Source organism: Catharus ustulatus, chromosome 1, assembly GCF_009819885.2.
Source record: "Catharus ustulatus isolate bCatUst1 chromosome 1, bCatUst1.pri.v2, whole genome shotgun sequence".
NCBI lineage: Eukaryota > Metazoa > Chordata > Aves > Passeriformes > Turdidae > Catharus > Catharus ustulatus.
The window spans coordinates 145,541,299-145,565,744 of NC_046221.1; the positions used below are offsets into that span (position 1 = coordinate 145,541,299).

Consider the following 24,446-nt stretch of genomic DNA (forward strand, 5'->3'; position numbering starts at 1 on the left):
TGTAAGGATGGTGAAGCACCACACCATGTTACCAGAAGCTGTGAGCACCTCATCCCTGGGAGTGCTCATGGTCAGGCTGGATGGGGATGCAAGTAACCTTGTCTAGTGGATGATGTCCCTGCCCACAGCAGAGAGGCTGGAACTAGATCATCTTTAGGGTCCTTCCAACCCACACCACTATGATTGTATGACCAGTATCCTGAGATCATCATGATACAATTCTCCTTCCTCAGTCTTGAGTCATCCTATCTGATGCTTCCTAAGCAGAATCTTTGTTCTTCCTCATTAGTTCCCAGCCTTCTCAAGACCGAGTTGTCATAGAGGTCCAACATGTGTTGCACAGCAACTGCTTAGAGTTCTCAAACCTTTGATATACATGATAGTCATATAGTCACTTGACCAGTAGACAAAGAAAAGATAAAAAAAGCTCAGGTTACGACATTTCAGAAGACTTCTAAGAGAATCCAGCTGTCAGATCAATGGCCATACAAAACCTGTGGCCACTTCCCAGTAATAAGGCAAAGTTGTATTTACTGACTTATCAGTTGCTATCAATATAGCCAGATGCACACTAAAGAAATTTGGAGGAACTAGAAATAGGAAGCAAAGAGTTCATTTATCCATGAAGCCAATTCTCATTTAACTTGTTCCCACAATCCTTAGTATTTCATGTAACTAAAGTAGTTAAAATGAAAACCTCAGATATGTTTGCAGTGGTCAAACTGGTAGAAGACTCTAATTGTATTTTCTGTAGTGCATGAAGGGAAATTAGCGTGAAGCTCTGTATGGAGACAAAGTTTAAAATATAAGTGAAATTACTCCCACTTTGCAGTAAAATTAACAACCTCATAGGTCTTACAAGAGAAAGTACAGTAATTTCACGATTATAAGCCACACTTCTGGGTTCTTTGGCCATATATAAACCGCACTGGATTATAAACTGCACTTTCATTTGCAGCGAGGATCTGAGTGCAACAAAGTAATGAATTAGTAACAGTTGCACGATCACAGGGTTTACTGGCAGGTGCTCAATTTGCAAACATTTTTTTCATGGATCAGGGTAGCCTTCAAACGCAACCAAAAAACTAAAAAAATACACAGAAAAATCACTCGCTTTTATTAAACCTGCTGGCCCCGCTCTCGCCCAGGTGAGGGGAGAGTGCAGCCGAGGGGTTGAGGGCAGCGGGACCAGGCAGGCTGGGGACCTGCCACCCCAGGCTGTTGGAGGTGGCAGGGACCGCAGGCGGGAAAGTTTCTAGCGAGCAGCGTGCCCACCTGAGTGCCGTGTTGACCCACACCGGTGCCGGGTGGCCCCGGCACTGGGTGGGCCCCGCTACTTGCCGGCTGGGCCGGTGCCCTGCCCCGGGCGCTGCGCAGCAGTAGGTGGGAGTGTGGAGCCCGGGCCTGCCGGTGTTGAGGGCTGGGAGCCCGGCGGAGCCGCTCGGAGGGGCCCTGCAGGGCCAGGGAGCACTGCCACTGCCCCACTGCCGGGGGTGGGCAGGCTTGCACTTCCGGGCTGACAAAATTCATAACTTCGTCAATATATGGGTCGCTCCTGAGTGTAAGCCGCACTATCAGGTTTGGACGAAAGTTTTAGTCAAAAGGGTGCGGCTTATATTAGTGAAATTATTGTGCTTCTAGACTCTGAGTTTTCCTGAGTATTTGCCACTCTAGTTGCTCATATTTCGATATTACATTGAAATGCAAATATATCTTAAAAGATTTGTTCCTTAAGAACAGAATAAAAATTTTAAATGTTATCATTTTAACTCTGAGTCAGTTGTGGTATTTCATCTTTTAAGGGTAATAATAAGACAGTCCTCAAATGCCTTTAAAGAATAACTCATCAATACAAAGTAAGAGGATAAACATTACACATTTCAATTCAAAGTACAGGTGATCTTTTTCTGAGACCTCACTTCCTCCTGTTTCTTCCCTTTTGAAAATGTATCAAGGTATTTACCAAAATCTGCCAGGAAAGGCTAATTTTACTGCATAATTTAAATATAATAGTAGTCAAGGAATACATGCAGATTACTCACAGAATCATTCACCTTAGCTTCCACCTTCTAATATTAATTACTCTCAATTAAAAAGTAGACTATGGAATCCCATAATCTACTTTTTAATTGAGGGTAATTAATATTATTAAAAAACAAAAGGGGATTGATAATTGGAAATACTTCAAATTGATTTTGCTATATCAATCTGCACTACTTGAAAAACTCCTTGGATTCAAAAGTCTTCCATTTACAGCTGAAGGAGACATAAAAGACATTTTAAATAAATGTTTCTTCCCTAGAAAATAAAAGTAATATTTTCATTATTCTATGAACAAATATAACTTCTTAATCCTCACGTCTTTGCCTCTCCCTCTGCCTCAAAAAATGAACCAAGTAGACCAGCCTGATAATGTTGGCTTTTACATGGAACAAAAAATATTTATTGTAATATTTAAATTATTTTATTTCACTATTAGTCAATATCAATTAATATACAATATAAATTAATTGAATTGCTTAATATATTGACTAATACACATGAAATCTTTGGTAGAGATAAAAAACAATGATAAACAATGTTTATAAAATTTACCAATATTCTGTGGTTTTAGAATGAAATATCTTACTACTCTAGGAAATTCTGGTATCCTAGTTGAACAGCCAGCTTGTTATGCAGATTTTGCAGACTGGAGCAGATTTTACGTAAGTGTGCCTTACAATAATGATTTTTATTTACTTTACCACATAAATAAAGTATTACTGCAAAAATTGAAGTTATCATAATAAAACTCTTTTGATGACATTTGACTGGAAAGTGATATATTCTAAATTATGCAGTAAAAAGACAATATCAGTTTTAAAATATCTTGTATCAGAGTCTATAATCTATTAAATTCTTATATGATGCATTTATTGATATTAGTGATAATGAGATAATGTTATCTGAGCACCCTGAGCAACTCTCCTGAAAAACATGAGTTCAAAAGTTTGCAAAAACCTCAGATCTAATATCCAATAAAAGATAGTAGGTCACTAATTCACATGCTATAAATTAAAACTGACCTTCAAAGATTGGCTTATAAGAATTTAATTATTAGAAAGTTAACCAGGCATGGGCAGGTGAAAGCAAACTTAGGCTTCACAAGTCTGCCAGTATTCTTCAGTCCCAGCCCTTAGTACTCATCCTAGCATGACACACCAAACAAACGTTGGGCCTACTGAGGTACAACACCACATGATGATTTAATATTGTTTAAATTTATTTTATCAAGATATACTAGGAAATACCTCATTAGGAAACATGGAAAGATTTGTGTTAACTGCTAATGCAGTTTTAAGGGCTATATAAATGACAAATATCATTTATATTTGTAAATGAATGTCAGTGCAAATTTTTTTTTCAGCTAAATAAGAATTCAACCCTTTTCAGCATCTTTATTAATCCTATCTTCAACTTTTGAAAGTTGTGTGACTTTATGAATGCAGGACATATACCATAAAAACAATTTAGTTTTGCACACATAGAAGCATGTGCACACAAGGACACACTGTTCAATTTTTTTTTTTATGAATATTTATTTGTTTTGTGTTTCCTTGATGTATTTAATCAGTCCTCTAACTGGGTCTTTATTACTTAGTTGATATTTTCTCCTATGCCTTCTTTATTTAACCTACAGTATTTTGTACTTCTCTGATGTAAATTTCACAATTTCAAGTTCACTTTATCAGCATTATTTTGAAGCCTATTGCTGTCCTTTGAAAAGCCTTCAAATTGTCATTATTATATTTATGTATAATTCTTCTTCCACTCTCAGAGATATTGCGAAAGTATTTAACATTACAGCGTCTAGATCTCATCCATTTATGATGCAACACAACATGACATACAAAGACTAACAAGTAACTATACTTTGTGTGCCTTTTTTCAATTAAGTATACTACATAATTACAGACAACATTGAGTCATTTTTCTGTTAGTTTGTAATTTAAAAAAATTGGTTAGTAAAAAGAATTAAATTTTTTCATTCAATAATTTTTCATCACTTACTCCATTATTTATGCATGGTTCAGAGCTAACTGCCTCTATTACAACTTCCCAAGTGGTCCCTTTTTTTTGCCCTCTGTTATTTTTTTCCACTGAGGAAGCAGTTTTTCTTGTTTTCTCTTTCCCTTTAATGTAGTTACAACCTCTCTCCATCATTGTCTTTTATAACCTTTGGTAATTGTAATTCAGCAACTGTCATAGCCTTTCTTACTGTATTCTAAAAGCTTCTTAGTATTTTATGCTTTTATTCATTAGTCATGTGGTTCTTTTCTCACCTTTTGCAAAATTTCTTTCTGCTCTGTATATCTTTATGACTGCACCGGGAGCTTTAAAGGTCTCATACTATGATCTATATCTTTCTTTTGAAATAGAATAGCCTGCTATTATGTACTTGATATATTCACTTCCACTTACTGCCAGATCTCCTGCAGATTATATTAGCCCCTTCTTCTTTAAAGTTGTTTTGGTATGTTTTTTAATGCCTGATGTCCTTTTCCTTATTATTGATATCCATTTATCCATAAACAGTAATAAAATTCCAGTCAAACTGCCTTAATCTTTCATCTTTTTAGACAAATACTTTTTTTTTTTTTTTTTGCATAAAAAAGAAACATCTTACTGTGCCTTTTAATGCCATTCTGCTCTTTTGACCAATTTCCACATAAATCAAATCCTCCTTTTCACCAAATCATCTTTCACATGTATCTATTTTCCAGTTTTTTCAGAATCTAAAGAATGCCTTGCTCTTCTACTTCAACATTCAATGTTGGCAGCACTAGTTTTTTTTTCTTTCTTTTTTCTTTCTAAATTCAGATATTATATTAAAATATAATTAGATAATTTTTAGTTTTGCTTAGCTCAATGAAAACAAATATATATACCTGATATTTTATACAGTACTTTCCATTTTGTTTATTTGATTTAGTACCCAAAGAAAATACCAATTATTTAGCTGGCTGAATACTGTTCCCCCCAATGGCATCTTAATCTGAACTCTGATTTCTCTCAGGTTTAGTTGTAAACTTCAGTTCGCAGTGTTTCTCCTAGATTTTTTTTCATTGGAAAACATATATTCTCTTGAATGACCCAGTTAGCTGCATCAAATGATTTTCAATCTGAGCATCACAATAGATACTCCTACCATGAATTCTGAGACACTAAAGCTTAAATCTATGTCCCATGTTTCCAGGTGAACCCAAAGGAAAATCAGAGATCAGTAATACAGGATATGTTACTAAGTAATCTGGACTTCACTGTGCAAAGTGAACTAGGCTATTGAAACCACCAGGTTCATTTTTTACCTTTTTCCTGCATCAATAGCAAGCTTTGCACAAACTAAGAGGAAAAAAACATATTAAATAGATCAGACTTTTATTTAAATCAAGTTGCATCACTTTTAAACAGCAACACATATTTGAAATCACAAGTTTAACAATTTAAGCTTAATTTCAAGGAATCTTTACAGAACAGAATAATAAAATGTGCTGCTCTACTTCACAGTTCTGGGGAACCTGTGTTCAAAATCACCAAAACCAGATGGAATGGCAACAGTTCTGTAACACTCCAATTTATGTCTGTATATGTCTGATGCACAAAGTACAGTAATAAAAATAATTTCCAGCACATCTAGCAGAGCTTCTTAGGTAGTGAAATTTTCAGTATAAACTTAACTTTCAGCTACCTAGTTTAAATCTATTAACAGTTGGTGGAAGGTCTGGCTTGTAGATTAATTGTAATTCAAAGCTAAATGAAAAAATAACACTCTAAGGACTGTTAGCCTTTGCTTCTGTCATAATCATCTCTCATTGCTCTCCCATAGGTGCTGAACTCTGCTTTAAATTGCATTCAACACTGTAGCACTTCCTTAATTCCACCTCATTACAGAATTCCCCTTTTATAATTAACTCTCTGGAAACATACCAAAAAATAACCAATACACAGACAGGCAAGGATGCATGCATATTGGGATTGGATCTCAGATTACATAAATTATACAGGATTGGAAATTTTAGTTAAAAGGTTGGAAGCTTCAGTTCAGAATTGTTTTGATGCTTTTACTTGAAAGGCATGGTGTCAGTTACTAAACAGAAAATGAACCTTATTCAAACAGTCCTTCACCTTACCCTTAACTTCCCTAAGGACATTCAGGACGGCACATTCTTGCTCAGAAAATAGAGATGATGGTTTAAGTTTTTTCTCTGACATAAAAAGAAAATGGGGAAAAGAATTTTTATAGCAGTGCAATATACCCACATGAAAGATGTCAAAACCTGTGTTATATGCTTCATGAAGAAAGAGTATGTACTATGGCAGTAGGTAATTTTTCTGCAGATTCAAAGACACTAGTCTGGATACTGAAAAGGCTGATGGAGAAATGTGAAGCTGCCAAAAACTTACTTATGGACTCACAGAAATAACCAAAAAGTCCACTTAGCAAAGAAAGAAGAATGGAGTTCACTTAATTAAGATATATCTTCATTAATAAGCTTTCTATAGAGGACAGAAAAGTAGTTGACTACAAAAAAGCTTAATAAAACAACTAAATAAAGCTGCAATTGAAAGTATGGTTTGCATCTTATCATTCATTATGATTAAACATAGATAATGTCAGGTGAAATCACTTAATCAGAGAATGATCAAGGTTGGGAAACCTTTAAGGGCATCAAGTTCAACCATCTACCCAGCACTACCACTCCAACCCCTAAACCACTAAATTATATCACCCAGAGCCAGATCAGATATTTCTTAAACACCAGCTGGTATGGGGACTCCACCACCTCCCAGGACAACCTTTTCAATGCATGATCACCCTAGCAGTGCAATTTTTCATGACCTACTGTATGCAGAAGAAATAAACATACAGTAAATGTACCTGAGTGGTTTAGTTTCATTTTTTACTGACTGTTAGGTCATGGCCAGAAAGTTGTGGATTGTCACAAGTCACCTCCATATTGGATGGCATGTACTTATAAAAAATTGTTCTGGCACTAGTTGGATATTGTGTTGATAATATAATAGAATTGCATTAACAGATTAAAAGGATGATTAATTATTTTGTTTTAGTCACTGGTTCATTTAACAAGGGAATTTATACTCTAAATATCCAGATAGGATATCCACACATAAAGCAGATGGAAAGTCACAAAAAGAAGCACCTGTTTGTGAAGTTATGATTAGTCTGCAAGTCCCATATAAATAATGTTTTATCTTGTCAGAATTTATTAATGAATGCAAAGGACTTCATTAATGTGTTTGAAATATTACACTTTTAGCTGTTGTAGCCTGAAACATAAAAGATGGAATTATGAATGCATGTAGTTTAGACAATGTACAAAATATACTAAAATTTAATTCAGAATTTTAATTCAGCATCTAGAAATGAGAGTGATTCAGGATTATCTCTTTAGGGATCAGTGTTCTCCCAAAACATACCACTTACTTTGCTGAATAAAGTAAACACAGCAAGGACTCAGAACATATGAGAAGAAAATGTGAAGTTTTAATTACTCTGGAATGACAAATGAAAAATTATGTTTTGCAGTTTAGTTATTCTTTGGGGTTTGGGTTGGTTCTGATGTTTCTTCCCTGCCTTGTTTTGAGATTTATGATATCCTGATACACTTTCCCCCACCATACAGCTCACACAGCATAAAACTTACAAGTTCAGTCACTGGTGTTTCAGTCAAAAGCAATGTCTCCCTTACTATTTCAACAATTGCCACCCTGAGACTATATTGAATGACCACATCAAAACAAGTGCAGTATTCTGCTGGAGTAAGCACACTGAAAGTGCTCCCTGTTAAGTCATCAAGCCATCTTCCTACCTCTATTTGATTCCCCAAATCTGCTGTAAGAGACTTCCGATTTTCTTTGCTACTTCTATTTCTTTTTGGTACACTGTTTAAGTATTCATTAACAAAAATCCCCCAGGTTTAGACTATTATTTACCTAAATTTTCTACAAAGTTTAGTTAAAGTTTATACAAAGCAGAGTTACAAATAAGCCACACTGGAAGCTCTCTGAGCTGTTTCATAAAAGGAGGATTCAAGTGACCCATGGAAGCACAAAAGCAGCAGTCAGTAAATCTTTGTCTAAGAGGGATGTGGGAAAACCAGAGTTTTGCATATCAAGATTCAAGAGAACTGTTTTTCAGTTTGTTTCTGAATGTTGATAAGACTTTGTGAAATAATATAATCCTATCTCCGTTGAGAAAAATATACATAAAAAGGTCATCCAATGTAATGCTCATTTGATAACTGCTGGTGAATATCTGACTCCAGATGGGAATAACTTCATGTATATTAAAAAGTACTATCAGAAAAAGGCTTACAAATGTTTCCTTTTGCAGTATACTCCTAAACACAGGAAAGGCAAGAAATAAGGAGTACCTTCAGAAAAGTTTCCTCAAAAGAAGTGCTTTTAACCACCTTTTGCAACAACAACAACCAAATACTGTGTTCCTGACATTGTGTACATTAATAAAATTAAAATAACTCATACCATCACGAGAATGCATTAAATTAAGGATGCAGTATAAAAAATATAAAGGAGATCAAATAACTGTGAAGTTTCTGCCTTTCAGTTTGCCTACTGTAAAAGGGAAAAAAATAGCTCTTTACATAGGTACTGTTATTCAGCATACAAGTACCTGAGAAGACAACAGATCAGGCTTTATTTTGACAATAAAGTTGTTCTATGCCTTGAAGAAACAATATTCCCCTCCCTATCTGTCTCACTGTGCTCTTCAACTCTTGTGTTTTCTGCTCTCTAACACTGGAAGAAAAAAAAAGCTTGGTTTTTGCTTGTATCACTTGCTGGTGCAGCTCTTTTGTGACTGGGTAAATGCTTGAGCCAACACAAGGTAGCGGATGAGTCAGAAATAGAACTGGGAACATGTTTGTTTTTTTAAAAGCAGCATAACAGTGGCAATGTAAAGTCTTCATTTGTACTACAATGAGCCAAGAGGATTCTGTGCCTGCATCTGACTCCCTGTCTGATGCAAGTACATGCTGGAATTTATCAGATAGTTATCTCATTGAGCCTTGACTCCATTATATAGTTATGAATCACATGTGCCAGATAAGCTTCAGCATTTAGTATTCTAGAGGAAGACAGGACAAATCATGTCGCTGGTCATGGACATATCCCAGTAGGATGAATGGGACAGCTTGAGCCTAAGGTAGGTGTATCTTCAACTCATGAGTCAACCTGCTCTGGAGAAAGGTGATACCACTGCCTACCCAGAAGGAAGAAAGGGAACACAGGGAATGTTTGGACCTCCAACAGATAATTGGTAATAATAAAGTCTTGTGTGTTCATTCTGACTGAGAACAATGAGTTCTAAATTAGGAAAAAATGGAAAAGCCTTTCCTCCCATGAGGACAGTCAAGACATAAAGGTTGTCCACACAGGTTGTTTAGACTCCATGTTTGGATAAACGCCTGAGCAACCTTGCCTCACCTGACAGCTGAGTCTGCTTTCAGCAGCTTTTCTGCTTTTCAGCTCCCAAGTTCTCTTCCATGCTGAACTATCCTGCTTTAAACATTTTGTCATTCTGTCTTGTTTCCTTACAACCTGGCTATGTGGACACATACATAACAACTTGAATTCCAGGATTAAATTCTGGCTTTACAGCTGTGGCTGACTTGTATTGCCATGGATATGACAATTTCTTGAGGTCACATTCTCCTTTTACTAAGCACTGAGTCCAAATGTCACAAAGTAACTCTTATAAGAAGCACTTCAAGGTCTCTACCCCTAAGTGACAGATTTTCATCATGTAACTCATGTTTATATGTGTCTATTCTGCCTGTAAAGTTTGTGATTGCACTTTGAAGTACAACCTGTGAAACGAATGCAGAAAACCTCATCAAAATAGGGTTCTCACTAGGGAAAGGCCATCTATTTCTTCAGAAACATATCAGAACAAATAGTGTAAGATAACATAAGAGAAGCCTCTGCCTCTACTGTTAAACATATGTTTTGATATCTTATTCCTCTCAGATTCAGATCTTTCTCATATTTCAGTAAGAATTTTGAGAGTACCAGATGTAAAGCCAGTTTCAAAGTCCTTTTCAGATGATGATTGCCAGATAGAATCACACAATAGAACAATGGAAAACATGTCATTAACCTCCACAGTCGCTGTAACAAATTCACTTCCTAAACACTATCGTTGTTCCTGAGCCCTACTCATTACAGAATGTACTGTTCTTCTTGCAGGGTTCCAAACGACCTCATAGAAATGACACAGGTGAAATGCTGAATCACCAAGCAAAAAATTAAATCACAGAAGTAAACACTAAAAGACAGAAATACCTTTCTATGGAAAGCTTTTGTTTCCAGGAAAGCAAAGAACTTCATTTTTGTTCTCAGTTCTTCAGAAAAAGATAAAAATGATAACACACAATGAATGGATTATCAAAGGCTCAAATCATATTTTTAGCATTGGTATTTGTCCTATTCCTGATTTTCTCTTCTCCCTGTTCCACAGTTAAGCATTATCTCTGTTACCTTCTGCTCCCTGTTTTAGAAGAAAAGGATTTAGGCACTCCAAAACTTGGTGGCTGTTTGCAGTGACTTCCTTTTTGTTCATTGGTTTGGGGTTTTTGTTGTTGTTTTTGTCTTGTTTTGGTTTTCTTTTGGTTTGATTTTTTTGTTTGTTTTGCTTTGTTTGACATTTTTGGCAATTAAATCCAACAAAAATTAATTCTGTCCACTATCAGTAAACAAATACTGTATAATTGCAGGAGGTTTTTGTGACTGCACTATGTTTGGTCTATTAATTGAATAAAATTTTCTAGCTATTTGGCTACAACCACAACATTCCTCTGAAAATATTTTTCCTATGATAAGCAGTATCAATTTTGCTACTATTATTTAAATTTAAATTCAACTGTTATCACATTACAAACTTTCTCAACTGGGGCTCTTAGCATAATTATTAAAATCATGTTGCTCATAAACCTTACCTTTCTGAGTCCTTCCTCTGAGCATTAAACTCAGATTTAAAAACTGTGAGAAAATGGTAATAATTATCTAAAGCAGTTTCAATAGTCTTCATTACTGAAAAAGAGACTATTACACTTGTCAATTTCTAGTTTGAAGTGATTTTTCAAGAAAATAAATGCTGGCCCTGAGGTAGGAATTTATTCCTCCTATTTTAATCTCTTTTTATGAGAACCTCAGTTTCTTGTTTTGTCTGCTTTGGTTTTTTTCTTTAGACATATTATTACTTTCATTAGTACTTGTACTATTGAGGTGTGATTTTCTATCCCTGTGCTGCCAATTGACATCAGGCAGAGGTTTTACTCTGCATCCTTTGATATGAGTGTACATTAATGTCATGATTATAAGCCGCACTGAGTATAAGCCACATCTCTGAGTGCCAGCAACTTTTCGTTCTTTGTCCATATATAAGCCGCACCTGATTATAAGCCGCACCTGATTATAAGCCACACGTTACAATACAGAGTGTGATAAAAGGTATCTATTCTATCACCATCTGTTGAGGGTGGGGGCAGTGATCCTTATCTCCGTGGGAGATATTCTGCTAATGGGCCATCCACTGAAACCAGGCAGGGCATTGTTCTTTATCTTTTCACACCCCATCCTTCCTCCAGAGAGTCATTTTCTGCTAATGGCCCATTGAGTCCCACTGTGTGACTGATAAAATTACTCCATCCCATTGGAAGTTGCTCCAACCAGGGGGAAGAGCCCAACATTTCTTACCAAGATAAAAACAGAGGTTTTGAAACACTAAGGGAGCCCCTTTCTCCACTGGACTCCAGAGGAAAACCGGATTTCTCCACATCACCACTGGACATTTAGAGGGAAACTGCACCTTCTACAGGAGCACTGCTCCAACTGAGCCACATCTGTCACTGCAGGAGGATGCAACCACCATTTAATCAAACTGCTACCAACACCCTGCCTGATGGGGTGTCAGGTTGTACTCTGTCAGGGTTTGGAGTTTGTTTCTTTGTAGTACTGTATTTCTATTTTAATTTCCCTAGAAAAGAACTGTTATTCCTAATTCCCATATTTTTGCCTGAAAGTCCCTTGATTTCAAAATTATAATAATTCGGAGGGAGGGGGTTTACATTTTCCATTTCAAAGAGAAGTTCCTGCCTTTCTCAGCAGACACCTGTCCTCCAAACAAAAACAGCAACTTTTCATTCTTTGTCCATATATAAGCCGCACCTGATTATAAGCCGCACTTCGGGTTTGGACCAAAATTTTAGTCAAAATGGTGTGGCTTATAATCGTGAAATTACTGTAATTTAATCAAGTGCATTGACTGAAAATAAATCTAACCTGTTCAGGCACTGGATAAATAAAGTAACCACTTTGTTAAAAAGACTGATTGAGAATCTGTTTTATTAATGCATGTGTCTGAAGGTTAATTGTCATAACAGTATGCTTAATTTTTAAATGCCTCCTAAAGGCTAATTTTTATTGTAACTGAACTGGCAATAAAAGTGACCATGTACATATCTAACATGGATAACTGCATTTTCCTCACAAAAAAGACCCCAACCCCAGATAATATCCTTTTCCATAATACATATTATCTGCCTGCTCACCCTCACTTTAATTACCGCTAGTTAATATATTCTTCACTAATACTTCTTATAGGTTCTGTCTATCATTTGGTTCTTTTATAGCACTAGTAAAATAGAATTAAGAGCCAGGAAATGCTAAATAACAACCAAGCTCTCCAAATATGAAGGAAGAACAGCTGTCAACTTGTGTATTGGTTTGGCATGGCCTGTTTTTTGGTAGACAAAAAGGAACATTTCACTAGATCTTATTTACATTCAGTAGATGCACAGAAGAAAAATTTTAGGTTTTTTTTTTAAATCAATAGGTGTAATAGTCATACAAAGCACCAAATTTTCTAAGAAATAATTTTATAATAATACTTATTATCCAGATCTACCAGCAATTGTGAAAATTAGGTAAGTTTTTTTTTTTCCTAAATGAAAGATAAAAAACCTGGCTTTAGGTTTAAATTTGCTATAGTCTAAGGACATATATAGCATTACTACTCTAAATCTAATCAACAAATTGTTGTTAATTAAGCTTTGCAAATCTGTTTTTCCCAATATATGGGGGATACTTTTCTATAATTGAACACATCAGTCCAATTTAGGGAATATAAATGACAAGCTAAAAAAGAATATGCTCTCAGTCTGTTTCTCTACATGAGCAATTATTAAATCAGCATTGTAAATTTTTATGTTTTATAAACAGATAATGGGAATTTCCATATATAAATTAATCTTATTATATCATTTGAATACAGCCTTGTATTTGTAGAACAAAAAATGAAATCATTGTTTGAAGCTCATAAATGAAACCCATTCAAGAAAAATCAAATGTACATTTAGTTATTCAAGTGATTCATAACATCTGTATATCTTTGGTGTTACCCCACTAATTATTATAAATTATTATTTAAAATTTATTTTAGCTGACAGCTAGTTCAAAAGATTTCAATTTAAGATCCTGAAAAACTCAATGGCAATTAAGTAATATTCTTATACAGGTAATTAACTATGTAGGTGGCAGTATAAATTAACTCAAATTATAAAACACTGTTTGCTAAAGCTTAGACTTAGAGTATAGATTTTTATTACACCCTGAAGCAGTAAAAATGTATTACTTACAAGCAACACTTATAGCGACCTAATCTGATGCTTTTAAAACAATATAATTATTTAATTTTAGAACTTATTATAAAATCAAAGTATTTTTATTTGGTCTATGTTGCATTTGAAGAGGGTTTATACTGGTGTGAAGAAAACAAGACTCTTCTGACCTTAATGATTCTAGCCAACCATTTCTATCACATGTTGTTCACATGCCCCTGTCTGTCATACAGAACCTCCATAAAGCTTTATGAGAGAGTTAAGAGACTGAGATTTTACTGGAGACCATAATTGAGATTTATGGGTTTGTATACATCTTCTTTTCTGTGAATCAATTGCATATTTGAACCAATAAAACAAACACAAGGATTTGTCACATTGACATATTTCTTGAGTAGTGTGATGCTGCATTACCATAAAACTACCAGATGAGAAGCCACAGAATGTGTAATTTATTTTTCCTATTTAACTGAATTTGATCTTGAAAGATCAAAGAAAGAGGTTATTTACTAATTTATTTCTTATGTTTGTGTTGCAACATCTACATAACACATCTACACTGAGATTAAGAATTGCAGAAGTCAGACTAGCAAAAATATTGTTACTACTGCTAAGTTAACAAACAAACAAACAGACACATAGACAATGAAGCAAATAAGTCTACAATCCCCTTCATCTTGACACCACATCTTCAGAATATATCTAAAAACCATTTTACAGTTGCAATTGGAATGTCAACATTTATGCCATGGTCACAATTATTACTGTGAGGGTTCTTTCTATAGCAAGATTACATAGTCACAAAAGGAAAGGTAACAAAATGTTGTATTTTCACATTTTATCATCTTTTTCTTTTTAATCACATTAAAATTGAATATTTGACTTACCCTATTGTAGGTGGTTCAGAACCTTCTATTTCCAAATAATCATATTTTTCTTCCATTTGGAAATCTGTAAATATGAGTGAGATAGTATCACCAGGCTCTGCCACAATTGTCCATGTGCAATCTGCATTATTATGATATTCATTAGGAAAGTTGGGGCTCGAGATGATTCCACTTGATCCTCTCATCGTTCCTCCACAAGCATCCTCAGCTGTAAAAAAAACCCAAATTAAAATCACACTTTAAAAATGTATACTTTCTTGCTGAGAACAGAAATTCATTACTGTTTAGGTGGACAATTGCTTAAGACTTTTTAACATGTTTGACTTGGAACGTTGCTCCAAAATTAAGGTTTTAAAAGCAGTAATTGTTTCAAGTAACAATTACTTAAGGATTATTATATTTGTGCCAGTATGTATTTTTATAATATAATATTTATAAATAATTATAAATCTGGATTAGCATTGTTTCAGTCACTTTACAATAGCATACAAAAATGTCACTATCTCCTCTTTTGCTTTAACTAATGTTTTTTTTTAATAAATCGATTGTAATCCCTACCACAAACAGTCTGACATGTGATGTGCAGCAGCCACATTACAGTGAGAAAAGAAGCATGAGAATCTTACCCATTGTATACTAATTGTATTGTCATATTTTATTTTTGTGAGTATCTGGTCATTACATTTATTTTTGAGAACCCATTTTCAAACAGGTGATCAGTTTTCAAACCAAAGTCATTAATGAGTGATTTCTTAATGTCACATGCAAGATGCTTTCTCACTTAAGATGTTTACATCAGAGTAATGAGTTTTAATAGATCAAATATTTACAATTTTACCGTAGGAAAACATTTTTCATGCCATATGAATAACTGTGAAACTATTTGACCAATTATCACAATGATTTTTTTCTTTTTTGATGGTGACTCTGAAACCAAAATTACTCTATTTTTTTAGCATGTGATCTTATGCTGGATATATCAGGTAAGCATAGGATATTCACAATATCAGTTCTAAAAGACCTTTTTCTATGATGAAATAATTCTCAAATGACTGATGTTGTTACTGTTTATTAATAGTATGTCTACTAACTCAAAAATTGTTTTGAGGATTTTATGTTAAAATTATTTCTGTGAGCCCATAAAATTATTTGGAAATTTAGTGCTTTTTCTTTCAAAAATGGAAATACCTTTCAAATAGTTTGAATGGAAATAACATAATGCATTACTTATTCAGTTTATTACCCAAATGTTTGAAGCATATTTGAAAAGCAATTTTTGTTTCTGCTCAATTAGAGTGCTAGCATGAATAAAACTTGCCCCAGAGTCTGAAAACCCAGTCAATACTGATGAAAAATTAATGATAAGGGTAGAAAAAAAGCAGCTTTAAGGAGAATAGGATCACCGAACAAAAAGTTTAAAGAATTCTGACACACATAATTGCTCACTTCTAACAGAAAGAAAAAATTCATGAATCTTTATTACAGTGGTTTAGGAGTTTAAAATACCAGGTTTTGTCTCTTAAAAATTCTACTAAATTATGCCATGGCCAGATTAAAAACACTCAAACAAACAAAAAGCCCACCCCAAAGTAAAAGTGTATCTTAAATTTATTCTTATTAATTAGTCAGAGCACTTTGAATCCACTAAATATAATAAAACTAAGATGCCTTTTCACATCACAGTTCTGGCCCCATAATATGAAAGGAATAATAAATAGATAAGTAAATATAATATGAATATATTGTTTTCATGCATTACAGACATTCAGAAAAATAATTTTAAAGTAGTAAACTTTCCTACTGTATTGCAGAACTCATGCTTTGCTCCTCACAAATGAATTGCAGAGAAATGTATGTTAGTTCCTAGAAATATAACAAACTGTTTACTAACAATGCTGTTATAATATACAAAAACTTTAAAAATTAGTGTGGCACTGTCTAAAAATATAAACAGTGTTACTAAATGTGCCCTTTATTCTGAGCCACAGTTGATTAGAGACTTTTTCAAAGTGTGATTTTGCTACCATCAGTGAAATGGCCCAAAAAATTATCACGGTTTTTATTCTGATTCATGTAGTGAATTTGTTACAATCAATATTATCTGCATTTGAGTGTTGCATATATCACCAAAAGCACACTGGATATCATCTAAGTGTACTGTAAGCATTAGAACAATAAATAACAGAATTACTGTACTCTGATCTTATTTTCCTCCACCTACAATATCATTTGCTTGGTTCAAGTTTTGCAATCAGATCCCCATAGGTAAAACCTCCCATCTGTGAGAAGACTGTAAAGCATTATGCCTATGCAAATGTTTGGTGTGTTACATTGTGAAGACAGTGTAAAAAAAGATTTAATCTTCAAGTAAATTGACAAACATTGTTGACAGAGTTTCACCAATAACTTCATAGTGCACAAGACCCTGACAAATAAAAGAAAATGTAGTAATTGTCTCTTTCGCAACCAGCTCTTAGCACCCCTATTTCTGTCACAATTGAAGCAGCATAATTTCTTAGATGTCAGCTATGAAATGTTGGAAATAAAAGAATAACTGGTGCAGGAACAGTAACAGTGGCTGATCTTCATCAATGTGCAACAAGCTCAGTAAGGAGATGCGAACAAGGAAGAGAGGAAAAATAGATTTTCTGTGATTTTGGTACAGATCCATGATTATCTCTTTCCCTGCTGTTCTGGAACTTTCTGAATTTATTTTAACAAACTACCAAGGTAGGAGTCCTCAAAGACATTTAAGCGTTTAACACTCTTTTCCCATGGGAAAAGACAAGCCCATTCATAGGATTGTCTTTGCTTAAGGACCACAGTATAACTTGGGGGCTAAAGCAGCAGGATGGGAAACCCAGTGTGTACCTCAAGGACATTTAATCTTGGGGAAAAAATAAACTATACTGCAAGTTTTATGTTGCAGGGAGCAAAACAGCAGGAATAACATGAACCAATGAAGAGTGAATTTTGTGAGGAGCAAGGACAGTGTGGCAGTGACTGGGGTCTGGTTGCTGTGGGTGCCCAATCATCAAATGTGCTTCTTCTCCTGCCATAGGCACCCATTCTAATGAATGGATCCCAAATCGCAGTCTATTTTTGAACATCTGGAGGGGTGGATGAAGTCCATGGAATGGGAAAATATCTGTCTGTGAAAGGATAGAGAATAGCAGTTAATGAGAACTGTATTTATCTGTTTGTTGGTTATCAAGGGGGTTTAAGGATGTAGTTTATGTTGTATGTGTGTGTGCTGCATGTTCCCACACACAGTACACACTGTAATCACTGCAATCAAAATGTAGTAGCTAAATAGAGGTTAAGCACCTAGATTCCTTGAAAGAATTGTGTGTATCTCTATCCTCTCAATTTCCAGTTATCAAATATGAAGAAAAACATTCAAAGAAATTGTAAGAAGACAACACTTCAGTTAAGACTTGATAGAATCTGACATTGTTCAATTACAAATACATAGCTAATACTGACATATTTTAAAAACTACTTTTAAGATTCATACTCCATTCAAATTAAATTGATTTTGTCATGTACTGGGAAATTTTATCCAATAACAATCTTGCAAATGTGGTATGAAGGCATAAATGCAAAAAATACACTTACTCCCAAGATGTCATTTTTCTTAACATATTTTTCTGATCTTAACCATATGCTGAAAGGGGAAGATTTTTCAAAGTGATATGCAAGAGGAGACTTGGCATTAAAAAGCTTTTCAAGGTATTATGAATTCAAGTTAAGATCTCTGATTGAATATGCAAAGCAGCTCTTGTGCAGAGGGAGTATCACTGATATTATGAGGAGTGATGATTATGAAAGCAATGTTTTGGGGGTTTGGTTTTTTTTTCTTTTTGTGGGCACAGGTTGTTTCTATTTATGTTCATAGATACCTGCAGTTTTTCTCTCTTTTCCATTTACAATCTTATAAGTAAATGAACATTAAAAAAAAAAGTGAAATGTGTACATGTTCAAATAATCTCCAGTGAAATCTGATTTCATAAAATTGTATCTTTTTTTTTTTTTCTTCCTGGTTTGTTGTTCACTGCTAATTTTTCATAATAAATTTTGAAAATATATTTCTCTAGTTATGTCTTATTTAATTTTCTGCTTATTCTTGTATTTTTAAGTGATATTCACAAAGATGTTACATAAATATTGAACCATAAATTTCAATAAAATCGGTGATCAAAGACAGGCAATGTCATCAGTGATTTATAGGACATGCAAATTTGTGGATTTTGTTGAGAATTCAATGAGATTGCATGGTAGATCAAGCTTTAATCTGGTCCACAATGTATCTTTTTATCTTATCTATCTAGATATTTATAGAACTATCCAGATATTTATAGAACTAAACAATTACATTTTCTGCATATCCTATACTGCCTTCACAAAAAAAAAAAAACAAAACAAACCCAGTTTCAATTTAGTCTCTTATTCTGTTTTCTCATTGGCTGTGCAACGATCAGCAGAATAGAAACTACACAGGTGAAGTGAAAAGCACCTCAAAAAATTAAACTCAGTCTGTAGTATTACAGTCTGATTATGAAACTTGGTAATGAGCACAGTAGTAGATTACATAGGCACAAAAATATCTTTAGGAAGCTCCAAAGGCAATGCCAGTTCCCTCTGCTTCCTCCTTTGCACAAACAACATTTACTACTTGTTGGGAGTTGAGTTCATTTTTTTTGTTCCTTCTTACCCACAGAATTTTTCCCATGAGTTGCTGGGAAACGCTGACTGCTGATACTTACGGGTTCTTGACAAAACCAAGGGTTGGCTGGGGCCAGGTAAAAGGATGGCTGGAGCAGCTGCTACCTTGCTCGATCTGTGGCTTCAGGGAAGGACCCTCAGCACTGCTGCTGCTTGGGAAAAGAATTCACCATAACCCAGCCCGGAGCTTCTTTTTTTTTCCTTCTTTTTTTTTTTTTTTCCCCATTTTTTTTTCCTCTCTCTCTTTCTCTTTCTCTTTCTCTTTCTCTTTCTCTTTCTCTTTCTCTTTCTCTTTCTCTTTCTCTTTCTCTTTCTCTTTCTCTTTCTCTTTCTCTTTCTCTTCCTCTTCCTCTTCCTCTTCCTCTTCCTCTTCCTCTTCCTCTTTCTCTTTCTCTTTCTCTTTCTCTTTCTCTTTCTCTTTCTCTTTCTCTTTCTCTTTCTCTTTCTCTTTCTCTTTCTCTTTCTCTTTCTCTTTTCTTCCTCCTTATTTTCTTCTTCTTTTCTTCTTTCTTCTTCTTCTTCCACCCATTGCTGCCTGACCCCTGCCGCTCCTTCGGTGCTGCTCTGGGTTTCTCTGCGCTGTAGCCCCCCACACCCTGTCCTGTCGGGACATCCAGCAGTTCCAGCTACTGCCACGGAGTTCTCTGATACATCTTGCCCACCAGCCTGCGATCGTTTGCTCATTCCTGCCCTTCCAGCTCAGTGCTTTTCAGAGTCCTGCAGGGGCACCGTGATTAACTGCCCCAGGGCTTCGTGAAGAAAAGCTTCTGCTCCCTCCTTTCCCATCTCAGCCAAGAAGGCTGTCACAGGGTCCCTGGATCTGTTTGTTATTACTTCTATTGTTGTTGTTGTTTTAGTTTGCCTTGTTATACATACTAGCAAAGAACTGTTATTCCTATCCTCATATTTTTGCTTGAGAGCCCCATAATTTCAATATTATAATAATTTGGAGGGAGGGGGCTTACCAATCCAAGGGAGGCTCCTGCCTTCCCTAGCAGACATCTGTCTTTAAAACCAAGACACTCCTTTTGTTTCCTGACCACTTTTCTTGCAGTCTGTACATGTCTATCACAGAACTCGAGCAGGCCCAACTGTTTTGCTATGGCTCTGTGATTTTAATAATGTCATTGATCTCAGATCACATGTGAAGCTGCAATTCTTGGGCTTCCCATGCCCCATTTGCTTGCATATTGACACTTGAGAGATGTTTCTGGTCACCCCACTTCATCAAAGAGTGCAAGAAAATCCCTTATCAATTTATTCTGTGTGTACTCAGCCTGATTTTCTGTTCCTCAATAAACCTTCAAGCTTTGGTAACCAACCACAAAAACCCAGTGGGCCTGGGTCAAAGACCTTCTCATTAGGTTTGCAAGATCTTGCTCTGATAAATAAAAACTAGCTCTTTGATTTAGTCTCGATAATACACTGTTTAGAGTCAGAGAATAAAAGGATGGGTTTGTACAGTATAGAGAACAGGGTCTGTAGCATAATGCATATTATATTTTGTATTATATTCTGATACATTCTAAAAACTCTAAATATAATGCAAGATAGATATAGAAATATATAATATCTGAAAAACATTCATATGTTTTTACAAATCTATACCAATGAAAAAATGTCAACCTTTCCTCACAATTTATGCATAAGAATAACCTTACAGATTTCAGAAATTGAAATATAAAGATTGCCAAACACCTATCAACTGATAGTTTTGCAGAAGATTTTTCTTCTTTGACTTACATAAAGTTCATCCAGCTTTTGAGCAGAGGGACATAAAACTGTTTTTGAGGACAAATTGAAGTCTTATTTTCTGTATTGATTTGTAAAACTCAGAGATTTTAAAATCCAAATAAACCCAGTGATGACTATAAATTGACATGATCCACATCCTCAAATCTCTCACTTTGCACTTTTGTACTGTGCATCAGTTAAATTTATACAGATTTCACAGCCAGCAAAAAGTTTAAAAATCAAGTAATGCCTCTGTAGCTGAAGAGGTGAGGAGATTAAATGATGCTTGAACGTAAGTTAAACTGAATATATTGCCTTCCCACCCACTGCCTTTGAGATAGAACCACAAAAACTACCTATGCCAGGGGAAAACACTACAATACCTTCAGCCTGCGCCTGCCTGGAGACCTATTTTGGGTAGCACGGGGTGACCCGTGAGGAAGGCAGCGGCCCTGCACTGCCCGTGTCTGGCACAGCCCGGACAGAGCTGAGGCTCAGAGGGGCAGGATGGGCACCAAGTGCAGTGGAGGAGGCTCAGTGGGGCAGGACAGGCCCCAAGAGCAGTGGGAGAGGCTCAGTGGGGCAGGACAGGCACCAAGAGCAGTGGGAGAGGCTCAGTGGGGCAGGACGGGCACCAAGAGCAGTGGGAGAGGCTCAGTGGGGCTGGACGGGCACAAAGGGCAGCAGGGAAGGTTCAGAGGGGCTGGATGGTCCTGAAGGGCAGTGGGGGAGGACATGAATAGGTGAGGGCACAGCCAAAGATGAGGGACAAAGGGTAGTTGTGGGCAATGTCCCCTCACCGCCAGTCGATGTCCGGCTGAAGGTGAAGTGCGGTAGGAGCGAGGGGAAAGGGGAGATGGAGCCCAGGTCGAAATCTCAGTTTGCTAAGTGTTTTAAGATTTTGTCTTCTTTTTTTTCTGCAAATCCTGAATCAGTAACTAAACGTTTATATTACCTGGCAATAAATTAAAATTCACTGATATCCTCAGATATCCCCTTTTTTCTCCAAGGAAATGTCATGTTGTGGATGTGATTTAGGAGAGTTAGACTCTCCTGTACTGATAAGAAAAGTAACTGTTTTCTAGTAAATGGTGCACAGAGGTCTCATTTATTGTTCTTTATTCCATAAAGAAGGAAGGTAACATTTAAACACTACTAAAATCTTGGCACATGAAGCCAATACTTCTTTTTTACCAAAAAAATTAAAAAGAAGAAGAAGAAAAAAAAAAGGGTGCAGTGTCCTGAATTCTTACCTATATGTTTAGTTAAAAATGTACATAGATTTGTTTGTTTGTTTGTTTATTTATTTTTTAATTTTCTGTTTTAGTAGACCAGGACTTGAAATTGATAAATTGATGCATTAACTCACAACCATTCTATATATCAGTCAACAATGCCTTTACTGCTGTCTTCCAAAAAAAAAAAAAAAAATTGCATCTTTTTCTCACAGAAAAATGAACTTTAGGAAAGGATTGTTGCTTTTATTGCTACAAACTGAGATAATATAAATTAAAATATTTAGATGGGCCTTGTATGAATATAGTTACAACAGAATAATATATAAAGATTTCTTGATGATCAAACTGTTTCCTATTACTTTGTGAAACAATAAAGCTTAGAAGTTCTGCAATGTTAAGATACTCATTTAGATTTCATGGTTCTCAACCCTGATATATACTGTTTGACTTGCTGAGGGGCAGAAGGCATGAGTAAATTCATTACAAAAGGAATACAGGGGAAAGCAAAAACTACTTAAATTGATTCCTTCAACAAAAAAAGGGGGAAAGAACCCCTAGAAGTAAATATATCAATTAATCAACTTGAAATTCAACTATTTTTTTTATCTCATTATTTTTAATACCTACAAGGAAGAATGGTTTTTACTGTGATTTATAAATGCAATTTTGTCTTTAAAATTTGTCTTGTCTTTAAACCAAGCATGAAAAATGTGAAAGATGATAAATAACATAATACTTGAGATTTTAGAAATTACTAGAGATCTCATAGATTTTGTTGGATTTTTTTACTTTTCAAGAGAGAAATTACATCAAAGTATGAACTTGGCAGTGGCTGATTTTTACACTTGTTTTACTGTTTTGCCTCCGAACCACAAAGAAATTATAATTAATAAACTGTAAGGGAGACCCTGTTCTATTAATAACGAGTATTTATGAAAATTTATAAAATAATGAAAATTTTTTGTTCTAACACAGTTGGCAACAAAACACCACACATCCTCTCATTCCGAACAAGTAACTAAGTATTCAAAGTGGCACTTGTTTTTTTAATCTGTTGTTATTTTACTGTATAAAAGAAGTTTGTTTCTGTTCTGTGTAAATCACTTGGTGGTAGAGTCAGGAAGAAGGCTGAATCCTAACCAGAACACCCAGTGTCATCTGCAGAGAGGAGGAGTCAGCACTTATTTTGGGATCAATTTACACCTCTTAGTTTGAAGGACCTTCTCAGGAGAAGAGTGTAGCAGGAAGGATGTGAAAGCCACCAAGAAAAAGGCTTACACAAATGAAGATTGTACTGGATTAGTGTGGCAAGGTTTTGGTATTGGGGGCTGCAAGAGTGGCCTCTGTAGATGTCAGGGGCTGCCCCATGGAGCTAGCTACAGGATACTCCAAGATGGAGCTTTACCAGTGACTAAAGCTGAGGTAATTAGCAATATTGGTGGTGCCTCTGTGGTAACATATTTAAGAAGAGGGAAAAATGCTGTGCAACAGCAGAAAGAGGGGGGGAGGGAGAGAGAGGGAGGTGTAAGAAAAATGAGACCTGCAAACCTGAAGGCACCAAGTCCAGTGAAGAAGATGGTATTATAGGCTACAGGTGTAAAAGTTCTCCTGTAGCTGGTGAAGAAGAGCATGGTGATGCAGGTTATGTCCTGGGAGCTTATGTTTGCCTGGAGAGGCTGTGGAACTTACACCCCTGGAAATTTTCAAAAACTGAGCTGCATAAGACCCAGAGAAAATATAACTATCTTTAAAGTAAGACTGAGAGGTGTGTTGGATTTGATAGACTCTTGTGGTCCCCAAATAAGTTATCCTATCATTCAATATAGTTCCCCTATGATAGCTTAGAGATGGAAAAGAAAAATAACATCCAAGCAAATTGAAAAACAAAAACAGTGAAGAACTCATATTGTTTGAATTCACTTACTATTTTTTTTTTTTATTTTCCTGCACATGATCTAGTAGAACACGCAGAGCAAGATCAGGGGAAAAAAGAATACTTCCTTTGGTTTATTTTCAACTCTCTTGACCTATTAAAAGTTTTGATTGTTCATTTTTTTTTCTCAGAACAGTTGCACTATTTTAAGTTTTGAACCATTCAATGAAGAATGGATTTCAATTTCAACTCTCTTTACCTAATAAAAGTTTTGATTGTTTTTTTTTCT

At 35.4% G+C, this 24,446-nt stretch overlaps 1 protein-coding gene across 4 annotated transcripts in view; it reads right to left on the bottom strand.

Moving 5' to 3' along the window:
- LOC116996220 (CUB and sushi domain-containing protein 3) overlaps positions 1-24,446 on the bottom strand; it is a 617,877-nt gene that overhangs the window by 404,451 nt on the left and 188,980 nt on the right. For all 4 annotated transcript variants that reach the window (XM_033059469.2, XM_033059460.2, XM_033059450.2 and 1 more), the window contains exon 5: positions 14,588-14,795. In XM_033059469.2, coding sequence (XP_032915360.1) covers positions 14,588-14,795 — 208 coding nt within the window. The remainder of the gene's footprint in view (positions 1-14,587; positions 14,796-24,446) is intronic.